General features: G+C 37.0%; 2 protein-coding genes across 5 annotated transcripts in view; one reads left to right on the forward strand and one right to left on the reverse strand.

Annotated features, from left to right (window-relative positions):
* GPR107 (G protein-coupled receptor 107) overlaps window positions 1-16,395 on the reverse strand; it is a 94,418-nt gene that overhangs the window by 36,121 nt on the left and 41,902 nt on the right. For all 4 annotated transcript variants that reach the window (XM_069069384.1, XM_069069386.1, XM_069069387.1 and 1 more), the window contains one exon: window positions 14,024-14,067. In XM_069069384.1, coding sequence (XP_068925485.1) covers window positions 14,024-14,067 — 44 coding nt within the window. The remainder of the gene's footprint in view (window positions 1-14,023; window positions 14,068-16,395) is intronic.
* The window catches only part of TOR1A (torsin family 1 member A), a 381,690-nt gene that overhangs the window by 13,844 nt on the left and 351,451 nt on the right, over window positions 1-16,395 (forward strand). The window lies entirely within an intron of this gene.

Here is a 16,395-nt window from a genome sequence, read left to right on the forward strand (position 1 = left end):
TGAATACTTAGGTTAATTGAATAAGAGAGAAGAGCTAGTTAATAACAGCAGTTTAGGCACAAGTAAATCAACTATAGCTTATATATACTAGTCAAAGGAATAAATCAAAGGCAATGAATACAAATGAATACCCAACAAAACATCCAACAAAAACTGAATGTATTATCTCGTACTCCAATCTAGAAACTATAGAGTAATAACAGGATTGAGAACTTATGAGTATAGGTCTGGAATTGACACATTATTTTAGCAACTTTAGGTTAAGCTATTCAAGTCTGTGTTTCAAAAGAGAAATAAGTAGTGCTTTCCTAACACTGGCATGGTGAAAAAATGGACCCTGCTTTAAAAAAAATCTATTTAAGCAGTACCCAGGTCTACAAGATGGCATCTCAGCCACATAAATGTCATTCAACACCCTATGAATTAAAAGTCAGTGAGTTTACTACAAATATCCTCCAATCAAGCAAATAACAGAAATAAAATTCTCATACATATAAAAATGTTGGTAATGGCATTTTTTCTAGTCATAAAATAATGGGAAATAATTGGAGGATGGTTGAACAAATTGCAGTTTATAAATATAATAATATATTATTTTGTTATAAAAAATGACAAATATGAAGAATTAAGAGAAACGTGGGTAGATTTGTATGAAGTGGTGCAGTGAAAAAAAGAAGAACCAAGAAAACAATGTATATAATGTCTACAATAATGAAAATAAAAATACCTAAAAGATTAAACCAGCTTAATTTTGGGTCCAGACAACTGATGAAACACATTTCCTCACAGTAGAGAGATGGTGAACCACAGGAGAAGACTGTTGCATATGCAGTCAAATGTGATCCTCATATCTATTTGCTTTGCCTAACTGTTTTTGTTGATTTTAAGGTAGACATTTATAATCAGAGTACCCAGGGTATGAAAAAAAAAATCAACAAAAATTTTGGGGTTGTAAAAAGTTAGTAATGTCTAGCTAGATATGGTAGAAAAATGTGAAAAATTTCCAGAGGTGTCAAAAAGAGGGTGAGACTAGCTTTCTCTTGAACGCTCATTCCATTGCACATAAAAAACAATGCCTGAGAAGCTGTGGTCCTAATGTATTTTGTTCAGCAGCAATGCTGACTGTGACATGCTGCAGTGCTTTAGGAAACAGCTAGCCATTCGTGACCAGACTGCAGCAAGTTTCAAGGCACTACTCACACACTTATGAGGAGAAAACAGCACAAAAGGCTGCAGTTGAGAAATTTTTCTGTTCTATATTAAGCAAAATAAAGGAATCTTTACATTTTAACACAACAGTAAAGGATGAGGATAATTGTGTTTCATGAGCCTTAAATGAAACACAAAATACTGGAGTTTTTTTCCCTACACCCCAATATGCATCATTTTGTCTTTGTGTGTGCAATCCAAATCTGACTGGAATATTAATACATTTTTCTGTTGCACTTCACAAAATCTCCCTCTCTTACTGAAGCCAGTGTTTAAAGCTGACTTAGAAGAACCTATATTCCCAATAATCTTCAGTGTCAATAGAATCAACTGTTTCATTTCTACTTGAAAAGTAAGTGATGATGCAGGTTTGACAAAGCTATGATTGCAACTAGGTTCTCAATCAAATGCAGGTAAAGGACTTCTATAAACATTACCTCAGATAGCCATTTATAATCCAGAAATCCTGGTGTAAGAAGAGTAAAAAGTCAAGCATCTGATTCATTCAAAGAAAAGAAAAATTCACAGGTGAACAAACATCTCAAAGCAGATATTAGCCCAGATTAAAAAAAAAAAAACAGGTAGAGGTCTAGGGGTCTTTCCCTACTAGAAGTGAAAAGGATGGCAAGAATAACAGAGGAAATGAAGACATAAAGATTTGAAAGGGAGTAGCAGTGTACTGAGCCCTAAGTAAGCAGAGCTTTAAGTCACATATATACCCAGAATATATTAGTGCCTTCTTATCCACACGAAGGGAAGGAAATAAGCATCTACATAGCACTGACTGTGTGTCAAGCTTGATGCTAAGCACTTGTTATCTCATTTGATCCTCACAATAACCCTGAATTTCAATAATAAGATTCACTGCCTAAGGTTAGTAATGAAAAAAGTGTTAGAAAAGGTGCTTTAGACACCTAAATCTTTATAGCAGTATTTTCTGTGATAGTAAAGACCTAGAAACAAAGTAGATCCTCATCAACTACGGAAAGACTAAACAGAATGCAGTACATGAAAGTAAAGGAATGTTACTATTCTGTAAGAAATTATGAACATAATGAATACAGAAAAGCATGGAAAGATTTATATGAACTGATGCAAGGTAAGGAAGAGCCAAGACACAAGGACACAATGACAACAACACAAATGGAAATAATAACCATCACAAAACAATATAAACTGAATGTCCTAAAATTATAAAGACCCAAGCTTGGTCCCTGAAAAGATATGAGAAGACATCCCTCTGTTCTCCTCTCCTCCCCCTGCCCCAAGGTGAAAGTGTCCATGGGTGTTGAATACTGCAAATAAGGTTAGATTTTTCTCCATGTGTTGATTAGTATCACTGAATATTTATTCTCTCTTTTTAAAATTCTTGGTTATAAGGGAAGGAGAGGGAAAAGAATACAAGGATAAACATAGGTGATATAGAAACAAAATATAGCAATAAATATCTATTTAAAAAACAAAGAAATTTTTAAAAAAACAGTAAATATAAGAGGCTATTTTCTTATCCTGGAAAGACAGGCCATGGCCACAAGGCAAACAAAGATCATTTTCCTTCATTCCCACAAATACTTTTTCACTGTGGTCATTGATAGGAACATAGTGAAATAAAACAGTTCTTTGGAATGAGTCCCTCAGATCTAATGGGAATTTTAAATAGCCACTAGCATCTGGCCACATAAGTCTGTAGTCAGCTTCACAGTGACAGTGGCCAAAGAGAAAACGGATCAAGCAGTCTTTGATTCAGTTTCTATTCTGGTTATATAGTCATCATGAGCATGCTAAGCTCAAGGGTTTATTACTTAATAAATGCTTTTCAGATGTCAAAAAAATAGTACATAATGAATACAGTTTGGTGGACGTGTGGGCTTATACTGCAAGGGCTTAAAAAAAAACAACTCAATCCATAAACCTGGGGGTTAGCCAATCTCAACCTACTTATTACTTCTGAAGGTTACCTAGAAGCTAAATGGCAGAGTATTTCCTGAAGGGACTTAGATTCTTCACCAATGGCAGAGGTAAAATGAATGACCAGGGGTAGAGAAACTGCTTATTGAATTCTTGGTGTATGTTACCAAGTCACTCTGACAAGGTAATGAAATCTGGATGAGAAGGGGATTTTACAGGATTTAAAGGCTATTATTATTCCATGCTGTAGGTTAATAATAGCCAGTAAAGAGTGGAAGGGGGACAACTAGGTTGTAGTAAGTTTAAGTCTCAATCAAGCCTCCTCCCAGAATAGGCATCATGGAAGTAGGTCTGTATGATAAAGAATCTAAGGACAGCTACAGATAGTAAGATTAGGAAAAGTAACTTCCACCTAGGCATAAATTTGCCTTTGGTCAGTCAGTCAATAGCATTTATTAAGCACTGGGTCAGGCCTACTTCTAAGTATGAAGGATACAAAAAAAAAAAAGAAAGAAAGAAAAAAAGAAAAAAAAGACAAAATATAGTCCCTGCCCTCAGGGAGCTCACAGTCTAAACCAGGAGACAAAATATGAACAACTATGTAATATACATCATCTCCAGGGTTATTGCAAGAATCAAATTAGGTAATATTTGTACAGTACTATATAAATGCAAGCTTATTATTACCATAATTAGTAATGATAGGTAATAAATAATTATCACTATTATTAGTGATTATTAGAATTATTATTAGAATCTAGACATACTCGAAGTAAAAAGGAAAACTTCAGATAGAAAGTTTTTATCACATGAGGTAATGAGGAACTTGAAGCCCAAGGGTCCATGCTATCTTCAGCCCAATACTTTCAAGTAAAAGAGGAAACAAAACCCAGGTTCAAATTCTGGCTCTATTGTCTATAACTGTGTGTTCCATGAAGGGGCCTTGCCAGATCACTTCAGCTCTTTAACCTTTTGTTTCCTCAGCTATAAAATAAGAGACTATGTTAGATATGGGGTTCTAAACCTGAGTCAATGAACTTGTTTTTAAGAATATTTTGATGACTGGATTTCGATATAACTGGTTTTCTTTAAATATGTTTTATTTCATGTATTTAAAAATATCATTTTACTGAGAAGGATCCATTAAATTTCACCAGACAGCCAAAGGGTTCCATGATATAAAAAAGGTTAAATATTTCTAAGGTTCCTTCCAGTTTAAAATGTTATCATCAAGTTGTATTAAAGGAGAGGTGAGACCTTTACAATAGCTCTGCTGCTGAATGCTTGAACAGATGGACCCCAGAACTGGATAGGTATACCTAATTTAGCTTTGTTACAATATATCGCACCAGTCCAAAGAAAGAAATATATATCCAGTTTAAAAACTTAGTTCTACCGAAGATTTACTTTTTTATTTTGTGATGTTCCCCTGGGTTCCCAAGCAGCAGCAGATCTTATGTTGAGTTCAGCATAGCTCCTTTGACTAAAAATTTCCAAAGCATTTAACAGTCTCCCGAAATGTTTGATCAAAAAAGTTCTGAACTAATACAAAAACATGCAATATAAATGTACTGCCATGAATCAACATATAACATCTGTCAGAGTCCAAGAGCTTTGCCAAAGAATTAGACATGCCAATCAATACTGAAAGCAACAGGCTTTTATTATGGCATATTTGGCATATTTAAGAGAAGACTAAAAAGGAAAAGTCATATGGCAAACCAAGAGGCATCCAAGGAAATGGGAAGCAAGGCCAAGTGAAGAGTACAAGGGCAGCCTACTGATGATAGTCCCTTTATACTGGGGCCAGAAACAATATCTAAGCAAGAATATGACCTCAACTTTCTTGTTTCAATGGGGCTAGGGTGGGTAGCTCCAAACTACCATAACCCCCAAATCTCCTTCCACTAAGACAAGAGAAAAACACCATCCAAGTGGAATGGGGAAAGTATATCGCCAGGAAGCTTTTAATTCATGGTGGGAAAAAGGAGTCCATGGACTGGGAGTCCTGCATCAATGCTTCAGGACAGCTCAAGTAATCTGGGAGTCATGATCACTCAGGCATTATCTGGGGAGTAAGGGGATCAGAGCAGACCCTGGACCAGAGTGGCTCTGGTATTTTACAGCCAAGAGGAGGGATCCCATTTAGGTAGCTTTAATTTAGTTTCGACGGACTCTGAGGTCACAGGCAGGGGCCAGTCAACTAGCTAGAAAACTACAAGTTTCTAGCCTACAATATTCCAAGTTTAGAAATTTCCAGGGTAGGTAGGATTCCAGAAATGGAGCAGAAAAGGAGGTACCAGGAAGGAACAGCCCTTTGAACAGATAAAGAGTAAACCAGGAAAACCAAAGCCTTGTCCAGATTAAACAGCATTTTTTTTTATTTTTAAATTTTAGATTCAAGGACCAGAACACAAATACAGAATAGAGAAAAGAAACAAATATATATCATAAACTTAAATATTGAAACCTAGATACAAAGAAAGAAGAAAAAGCATGTTGTGTGTATAGCAGAACATAAGAGAGGATTAAAAATATCTAACAAATTTTCATTTCAAGAAAGCCTGTATGATAAATAATACACGTGGTGAGAATTATCCATCTTTTGTTTGCTTCATTCTAAGTTTTCTTTTGTTCTCTGCTGTGTACTTTTTTACTTTGTTCTTTTTTCCCACACCCTCCTCAAAAGGCTACAATAAAGTTTAGATGTTTCTCTATAGCTATAGATATATACATATGTAGACATATACCGTCTCAAACATATTCTACTCCTGATCTTTGTTTTTATGTTTGTGCTTATCTCCTGTTTCCTATCCCTCCTGCCTCTTCTACTTTACTGCTACCCATTACCTTGCCCTCCTATTACTTGCTTACTCCCCTCCAAGGATCCCTCCCCTATCCTCCCATTCCCATAAATCTAAAGACCTTTTTATACCCCCCTTTGACCTGTTCCATCACCTTCCCCTCTAAAGATCCCTCCCTTGTCCTCTCCTCCTTCCCTATGCCCCTACCATTTTATTTCTTCTGAATTTAGAAGCCCTTTATACTCTTCTAAATACATATGTATTGTTCCCTCTTAAACCCATTCCAGATGAAAGCAGGTTACCAGAACTACCAGCCCTCCTCCCCCATCTAATTCCTTTGTATTGATTCTTTTTCTTGCACCTCATTTGTATAAAATAATTGCTCTTTTTAGCTGTTCCTAAATGGTTTTACTTTTTAAATTCATATTATACTCAGGTTTACCCCAATCTTTCTTATGTGCTACCCAATTATTAATAAGAATCTTAAGACATGTATTTTATATATTTTTAATTTTACATATGTAAAAAGTAAACAGTCTGTCCTTATGAATCCCTTATGATCAGTCTTTGGTACATGTCTTATATTTCTCTTGGTTCTTGTAGGTGGACTCTTTTATTAAGTTCAGGATTTTTTTTTTGACAAAGTCTTCAAACTCTGACAGTTTATCAAATGTCTACTTTTTTTCATTCAGGATAATACTTAACTTTGCAGTGTATATGTTCAGCATCTATTTTAGCCTAACCTATTATCATTTAAATACCTTTTACAAACTTAGGTAAGCAAACTGCTTTATGACTTCAGCGGTGAAGAGGTAAGTAACCAGAAGGAGAGGAAAGAGTTACATTTCTGGCCCATTTCATTTGCAGTAAATGAAAAAAAGTATTACTTTTGTTATTCTAGTCCCTCTCAATTTTCTATCATTTTGCATATTGTTCCTCCTTTCAAAAATTGGTTGCTGCTCAATAGGCCCCATGCTGTCACCTTGTGGAAAAACCATAAACTGCCAGGCAGACTGTACAGTACTGCCTCGAGCCACAAATACAATGGAGGCCTGCTCAACCCTGCTCCCTGTCACTGAGGATCCTGGATAGCAATTATGATCTCCTCCTGGTATTCTCTCAACCGGGAATAGCACAGAAGACAGCTTTATTAACAAGCAGAAATCTCTGTAGAACATGAAGTACCATCAAGTGTTATTGGGGATGACTTCCTCGAATTCTGGCTAAGATCAAGTGAAATGTTATTGGGTACTTGGGACCAACTGCTGGTGGCTAATGGAAGGAAAACATTAACAAGTTAACAAATGCTGTTAACAGTGATTGTCCCATGCTTTCAATGTGCTTCAGGGATGAAAATAAGAAGAGAACGTAAGGAGCTTAATCTAAAGGGGGTCTGTGAAAGAAAATCAGAAAGGCAGAGATGGAGGGGAGGCCAGGTAAACATGGGGACTAAGAGAATGAAAAGAAAAATACAGACATTATTTTTCCTCAACTAAAAAAGTGCTTCTTAGAATTAAAAAAAATTTTTAACCAGAGTTGGAACAATGGAGACAGATGTCAGAAGAAACTCTGAAGACCTAAATTCAACAAAGAAAACTGAGGGAGGAAAAAATCTTTCTTTTTAGTCATCAATAATGTAAGTAGAAAACTATTGAATAGGGGCGGCCAGGTGGCATAGTGAGTAAGAGCTCCGGCCCTGGAGTTGGGAGACCCAGGATCAGTTCCAGCCTCAGATACTTGGCACCCACACAAAATAACTGGCTGTGTAATCTTGAGCAAGTTACTTAACCCCAATTGCTTTAAAAAAGAAAAAAAGAAAATCACTGAATATGGAGTCAAAGACATGGGTTCAAGTTCTCATTTGCTTACTGCTCTGATCTCTCCTCTCTGAGCCTTAGCTTCCTCACCAATAAAATAAGGCAACTGGGTTAAATGACCTTAAAAGCATATCCAGGGGCAGCTAGGTGGCGCAGTGAGTAAAGCACTGGCCCCAGAGTCAGGAGGACCCGAGTTCGGTTCCAGACTCAGACACTTAACACCCACACACACACACACACAAAACTAGCTGTGTAACCTTGGGCAAGTTACTTAACCCCAATTGCCCTCCAAAAAGCAAAAAAAAAAAAAAAGTGACTACAGTGAATGCAAAGAAGCGTGTAAAGATATATATGAAATAATGGAAAATGAAGTACACAGAATCAGGAAACCAACATACACAATGACTAAAATGCAAATTGAAAGAACAACATCAAAACAAAACTGTGCTGAGAAATTATAATGACAAGTCTAGCTCCAAAGAAGAGAAATAAGAAGACACCCCTCCCTACTTTCTCAAAGAGATAGGTAACTATGGGAATGGGACATTATATGCAATAATGTCAAACGTTTGAAATATATTGCTTAGTTTTGCTGAATTGTTTGTTTGTTTGCTCTTTTTCATTCTTCATTATAAGGAATGTCCCTCTGCATAGGGGAAGATGGAGGGATACGCTAGGAAATGTAATACAAAACCAAAAGATAACAATAAAAATTTTTATTTTAAAAATTAAAAAAGATAATTAGAAGTACTGAATTTGGGAGAAATGGACTGGCAATATTTCATATGAAAAAGATCTAAGGATTTTAGCTGATAAGATTAAATAAAGCAACAATATGATATAGTTGTTAATAATAATAAACTCACACACATACAAATGCAACTTCATTAAATGAGAGATCAGTACCAACAATACCATATGTGCAATCTTACAACTACTGTTATAGTCTATATTTGAAAAAGGACTAGAATCTACTATGATATTTGAATGCTCAATTTACAAGCCTAACACCTACTGTAATAAAAGTCAACTTAACAAATACTATGTGAAGGACTATGGTATTGTTAGAGATGCTGCTGCCACGAAACTTACAGTATAATAGGACAATATGATAGATACATCAATATGTATTACGTATTAAGTAAAAAGGCCTAAGTAAAATGACATTTCAAGTCTGAAGGGAATCAGGGAAGATTTTCTGGAGGAATGGCCATCTGAATGAAAATTTAAACAAGTAAAAGGCATTCTAAGCATGAGAACAGTGTAAAAGCATGACCCCTGTGTGTTAAAACTGTAAATAATGCATTCTAATTGGTCCAGATTGTGGGATATGTGGGAGGAAGTACTGTGAGGACACTGGAATCAGAGATCATAGGGTCAGAGTTGGAAGGGACTCTACAGGCCACTGAGTCAACTATCTCATTTTGCAAATGAGGAGACTGAGATAAAAAGCGATTAAGTGACTTGTCCAGGGTCACCCAGCTGAAACTGTCTGAAGTAGGATTTAAAACGTTCTTCCTAACTCCAAGACCAGGGCTTTCTCTTCTAAGACATGCTGCAGTGTGATAAGCTAGACTGAATGCCAACTTTAGGAATTTAAACTTTTTTCCTTAAGAAGCTGATGTGCTGCAGGGTTCTGAGCTCAGGAATGACATTTCTAATGTATAATAGCTCTTGTCATAGATTAGGCTGCAGTGCATAGGATGGATTAGAAATGATGAAAACATCCCCCAGTACTCTAGCTTCACTGTAGTTTTAAAGAGGAAAAGAGGATAGAAGTACATACCAAAAAAAAAAAAATATATATATATATATATATATATATATACACACACACACACATTTAAAAAAAAAACAGATTATAGGGCAGAGTCAAGATGGTCAAGTAAAGGCAGGGACTTAATCTGAAATCTCCTAAATTTTCCTCCCAACAACTTTAAAAACAAACTCTGGAGTGGTGGAACCAACAAAAGGATGGGTGAGAGACTTTTCCAGCCCAAGACAATTCAGCAGAAAAAGCCTGTTTCACTAGGGTTAGAGTGAAGCTCAGTCTACTGTGGGCCACACCCCAATAAGGCAGCAGCAGATTTTCGGAGTGACTGAATCCGCAGCATCGCTTCTGCGAATCATCGCAGCCCACAAAGAGTGATCAGATCAGAGAGCTGGTCAGAACGGGATTACAGGCGACCCTCTGCTGGCACTGGGGGCACTGCTGAATTCCCATAGAGTTTCAGGTCACAGTCCCAGGGTAAGGAGAAGCACTAGCAGGAGCAGGGACACTGGTTACAATTCCAGGATAGAAAAAAGTGCTTGCAGTTACTCACAGACCAGAGCACAAGCCAGGAGAGAAGTGATCACACCTCTCCTTAGATCATACTGCTTTGAAAGAACTGAAATCTTTTTTTTTGCTTTTTTGGGGAGGGCAATTGGGGTTAAGTGACTTGCCCAAGGTCACATGGCTAGTTTTTGGGTTAAGTGTCTGAGGCCGGATTTGAACTCAGGTCTTCCTAATTCCAGGGCCAGTGCTCTATTCACTGCACCACCTAGCCGCCCCAAGAACTAAAATCTTAAAGACCCCCAAAACTAACTCTGAAAACTGAAACATGAAAAACTTGATGCTTGGGACAATGTACCCTCTACCCCAAGAGTACAGTCCAACTTTAACATAAAGTTAAAAGTCAAATAAATTGGAAAAATGAGCAAAAAAGAGAACCTGAATATAGAAAGTTACTATGGTGACAGGGAAGCTCAAAACACAAAGACAACAAAGTCAAAACAGCTATACCCAAAGCCTAAAAGAAAAATATGAATTGGTCTCAGGCTGAAGAAGAATTCCTGAAAGAGCCAGAAAGGATTTAAAAACTCAAATAAGAGACACAGAGGAAAACTTGAAAAAATAAATGAGAGTGATATAAGAAGATTATGAAAAAAGAATTAGTAGCTGGGTAACAGAGGCACAAAAAAAATTAGGGAAGAAAATAACACCTTAAAAAACAATCTAAGGAGCAGTCAGGTGGTGCAACGGATAAAGCACTGCCCTGGAATCAGGAGTCCCTGAGTTCAAATCTGATCCTAGACATTTACTAGCTGTATGACCCTAGGCAAGTCACTTAATCCCAACTGCCCCCCCCAAAAAACAAGACTAGGTCAAATGGTAAAAGAGGCACAAAAATCCACTGAAGAGAAGAACTCCTTAAAGGTGAAATTAGAATTGGGTAAGTGGAAGCTAATGACTCCATGAGATATCAAGAAACAGAAAACAGAAGAAAATGTGAAATACCTCAATAGAAAAAAATGACCTGGAGAACAGACTGAGGGGAGATAATTTAAGATTTATTCAACTCCCCAAAAGCTATGACCAAAAAACAAGCACAGACATCTTTCAAGAAATTATCAAGGAAAAATACCCTGATACCTTCGAATAAGAAGGTAAAAAAGAAAACGAAAGAATCCACCAATTACCTCCTAAAAGAGATCCCAAAATGAAAATTCTGAAGAATATTATAGCCAAATCCCAGAGCTCCCCAGTCAAGTAGAAAATATTGCAAGCAGTCAGAAAGAAATAATTCAAATTTTGTGGAGCCACAGTAAAAAGATTTAGAAGCTTTTACATTAGAGGATCAAAGGGCTTGGAATATGATATTCTAGAGAGCAAAGGAGCTAGAATTACAACCAAGAATCACCAAGCCATTAAAATGGAGTATAATCCTTCAGGGGGGTAAAATAGATATTTAATTAAATAGAGCACTTGATTTCAAGCATTCCTGATGAAAAGAACAGAGCTAAATGGGAAATCTGACTTTCAAATGCAAGATTCAAGAAAAGCATGAAAAGGTAAACAGGAAAGAGAAATTTTAAGAGATTCAATGAGGTTAAACTGTTTACATTCTTACATAGGAAGATGATACTTATAACTCCTAAGAACTTTGTCATTATTAGGTTAGTTAGAAGGAGTCTACATAGTGAGCATGGGTGTATGTTGACTACAATGAGATGATATCTAAAATAACAGAATTGAGGAGTGGTGAGAAAGAGGGATGCACTGAGATAAGGGAAAGGTAGAGGTAGAATGGGGTAAATTATCTCACATAAAACAAGTGTGAAAGAGCTTTTATAGTGCAAGGGAAGATGGGGGGGTGGACAATCCTTCAACTTTACTCTCATCAGAATTGGCTCAAAGAGTAGAAATAACAAGTAGGAGGGGAAGGGGTTGTGCTGATAGAAGAGAGAGCTGACTGAGGGAGGCAGTGGTCACAAGTAAAACATTTCTGAGGAGGGACAGAATGAAGGAAAGAGAGGAAGAGAGAGAGGGAAGGAGAGTAAGACAGAGGGAGAGAGGGAGGAAAAGACGGGAGAAGGAGGGGAAGAGGGAAAAGGGGAGGGGGGAGACAGAGACAAATAGACATACAGACAGAAAGACAAAAAATAAGATGGAGGGAAACACAGTAATCATAACTGAAAAATTTTTTACAAGTGTTTCTGATAAAGGCCTCATTTCTTAAATATACAGAAAACTGAGTCAAATTTATAAGAATATAAGCCATTCCCCAATCAATAAATGGTCAAAGGATATGAATAAGCAGTTCTGAGATGAAGAAATCAAAGCTACCTATAGTTGTATGAAAAAATGCTCTAAATCACTACTGATTAAAGAAATGAAAATTAAAACAACTCTGAGATACCACATCATACCTATCAGATTGGCTAATATGACAGAAAAGAAAAATGACAAATGTTTCAGGGGATTTGGGAAACTGTGACACTAAAGCACTGTTGAAGCAATTGTGAACTGATTCAACCATTCTGGAAAGGATTTAACTATGCCCAAAGGGCTATAAAATCCTGTATACCCTTTGACCCAGCAATATCACTATTAGCTAGGTCTGTATCTGAAAAATATTTTTTTAAAAGGACCTATATATACGAAATATTTATAGCAGTTCTTTTTTTTTTTGAGGGGGGAAGGCAGGGCAATTGGGCTAAAGTGACTCGCCCAAGGTCACATGGTTAGTGAGTGTTAAGTGTGAGGTCACAAGGTCACAAAACTCAGGTCCTCCTGACTCCAGGGCCGGTGCTCTATTCACTGCACCACCTAGCTGCCCCTAGCAGTTCTTTTAGGAGTGGCAAAGAACTGGAAATCAAGGGGATATTAATTGGGGAATGGCTGAAAAAAGTTGTGGTATATGACTGTGGTGGAATATTATTGTGCTCTAAGAAATGATGAGCAGGATGCTTTCAGAAACACCACAGAAGACTTTCCTTCATGATACAAAGTGAAGTGAGCAGAACCAGAAGAACAGTGTGCATAGTAACAGCAACACTGTGTGATGATCAACTGTGAAATACCTTCCATTCTCAGCAATACAATATCTAAGATGATTCCAAAGGACTTATAATGAAAAATGTTATCCATCTTCAGAGAAAGAAAGATGGAGTCTGAATGCAGATCGAAGAATACTTTTACCTTTTCTTGGTTTTCTTTCACAATACGACTAATATAGAAATAAGTTTTGCATGACTGCACATATATAACCTTTATCAAATTGCTTGCCTTTCTAATGAAGGTGACAGAGAAACAGAATTTGGAACACAAAAATTTTTTAAACAAATTTTAAAAATTGTTTTTACATGTAACTGGAAAAAAAAAACAGGTTACAAAAAATTCAAGGGGAAAAAATGCAAAGGTTAATGGCTCTCTTGTTTAAAATCAGCAAATTTTGAAGGTCTTCTCCTGTTATCCAAGTCATAATTTTAAATTAATAGGGACACATCTATTTCTGCAGCTTGTTAAATCAACTGTGAAGCAAAATAGCAGGAAGGGCTGCTTTACACATACCCATCTGAACTCCAGAGGCTGGAAGTGATGCCACTCATTTTCACAAGGAAGTGTTACCTCTCCCCACCCAAAGACAGGATTTTGTGCTCCCAATCAGTTTGTGAGGTGAAAATCACACTCAAGAGGAGAGATGAAATGAGTCATTCTGTTAAACAGTAATCCTCCCAGCCCCCACATGCAGCTAAATCCCTGGAATCTTGAATTACCAGCTTCTCTACAAAACAACATTAACCCAACTTAGAGTTGGCTTGGCTTACCAGGCAACTGGAAAACCAAAAACACTCTTTTTAGGAATCTCCACTTTCACCACTAAATAAGGACATGAGTTTGTTAACAAATAGTTTTTCCTACTCTGCCACTCAATATCAACTAAAAAGTACAGGAAAGTCTCAAACATTAAATTAATGGAGTCTCAAGTATCAGAAAACAGGCCACAAAAATACACTTACCTTTTCCATCGGTTGCTGAGGCTTCTTGTAAATGTCTTATTGACCTAAAAATAAACATTCAAAGAGCAAAAATTAGCTCATGAATTTACATTTCTTTTCTTAGGCTCATCCATTAACTATAACTTCAGGCAATTTCTTTACCGTTTCCAAACCTCAAATACACAATCTTTAAAATGAAGTGAGAGTGGATCAAAAGGCCTTTAAAGAAAGACTGGATTTGAAATCACAATTTTAGAACTAGAAGGGACCTCTGAGACCATCTAATACAAGTCATGTGTGAACACAAATTTGCTCTATTACATATGTGACAAGTTGTTGTTCAGTCTTTGTCTGAAGCCTCTAGTGAGGGCAAATCCATTAACTCCAGAGGCAGCCCAATCTACTTTTGGAGAGTTCTATGCACTGGGAAGTTTTTCTTTACATCAATCCTAAATCTGTCTCTTTGCAACTTCTCGGCTCCTAATTCTGCCCACTGGGGACAAATCAAATCCTCCCTCTACTTAGCCTTTCAAATGTTGAATTTTTAGTTGTTTTTTTTAAAGGTGGGAGGAGCAGCATATGTATATGCTGAAGGCCTTCACGATGAAGGGAAAGAGGAAGGAAATAAATGTTTATGTCGTACCTTCTATGTTCCAGGCACTATGGTAAACACTTTTATCTCATTTGATTCTCACAATGTGATATAGGTGCTGTTAGTATCTTTACTTTACAGTTAAGGGAACTGAGGCAAATAGATATTAAGCCAGGGTCACACAGCTAGGTTGTGCCTGAGTTCAATCTTGAACTCAGGCAGGCCTAGGGCTCTATCCATTAGACTACCTAGATGCCTCTGGACACTGTGTGGATGCCAGTCTAGCCTGTCAATATCCATCTCATATCTTATTTCTTCTTAAAAAAAAATGTTTTATTGTTGTGTTTTTTTAATGTGTTAGCCTTTTCTGGATATAACCATATTGTAGGCCAAGCTTCTAGCAAATTCACTGTTTTAAATGCAATAAGCAGGTGGCAGCTAGGTGACACCAGCCCTGGAGTCAGTAGGACCTGAGTTCAAATCCGACCTCAGATACTTGACACATTTACTAGCCGTATGACTTTGGGCAAGTCACTTAACCCCAACTGCCCTCCAAAAAGCAAAAAAAAAATCAACCCCAATAAATAAATAAATACAATAAGCATATGTGCAAAAAGCATAGCTAAAACAACTTTACTATGACAGGATTAAAAGGAACAAGATTCCAGGGTTAAAAGGATATAAAATGCTATGTCCACAGTCATCACAGCAAAGAATAAGCTGGTACAGGAAGACATTCAACAGCTTGAATGAGAGAGAAGCATCTAACTACCCTTCCCCAAGCCTTTTTCTATTTCAAACTTCCAAGTGTACAAAGGCCCTTCCTGATGACAGCCTAGCTCCAACCACAAACTTTCCTCCCCTGCCCAGGGAACAAAGAAAAAGAATGAAGTAAAACCAACTGACAGATTCAGCAAGTCTAACAGCACATACAATACTGCACCCAAATCTCCTACTTTTTCAAGAAAAAGTTTCTTATCTCTTCTCAGGGACCAAGATTGGTCACTACAATTACACAGGATTCAAGAGCCTTTCAAGACACTGAACACAACTATCAGGTTCTCTTAATGTATTTCCTTCTATATAATAAATATTTCTATTTCCTTCAGTCAATCCTCACATAGCTTGACTCTGAAGCCCTTTATCATGATGGCTGCCCTCCACCTATATACTGTCCAACTTAGAAATGTTACTGCTAATAAGGCACCTGAAAATTAACACTGAAGATAGGGTCTGACTAGTGGAGACAGAATTGAACAGGACTATAACCTCCCTTTTTCTGGACTTTCTATTAGTCTTAACAGAGTCTAACATTCACTTTTTTTGGTTATATACTATATTACATTGTTCACTTATACTGAGTTTGTGGGTAAAAGCTTCACGTAACTTTCAGATGAACTGCTGTGTAGCCAGGCTTCTCTCATCTTATACTTGTAAAGCTGATTTTTTTCTAACCCAAGGCTAAGACTACTTAGTATTATTAAATTTCATCTTATTAGATTTGATACAATGATCTAAATGGTCAAGATCTTTTTGGACCTTAACTGTCCATCCAATGTTAGCTATCTCTTCAAAAAATTTTTTTAATTAAAAAAAAAATTTTTTTTGGCTTTTTTTTTTGGAGGGGGGGAGGGCAGGGCAATTGGGGTTGAGTTGCCCAAAGTCACACAGCTAGTTTTTGTGCTAGGTTTCTGAGGCCAGATTTGAATTCAGGTCCTCCTGACTCCAGGGCCAGTGCTCTACTCACTGTGCCACCTAGACGCCCCTCTCTTCAATTTTTTGTCCTCTGAAAATGTAATAA

Source organism: Petaurus breviceps, unplaced genomic scaffold (genome assembly GCF_028583685.1).
Source record: "Petaurus breviceps papuanus isolate PSGF00001 unplaced genomic scaffold, PetGlider_PUasm1.0 90779, whole genome shotgun sequence".
Taxonomy (NCBI): Eukaryota; Metazoa; Chordata; class Mammalia; order Diprotodontia; family Petauridae; genus Petaurus; species Petaurus breviceps.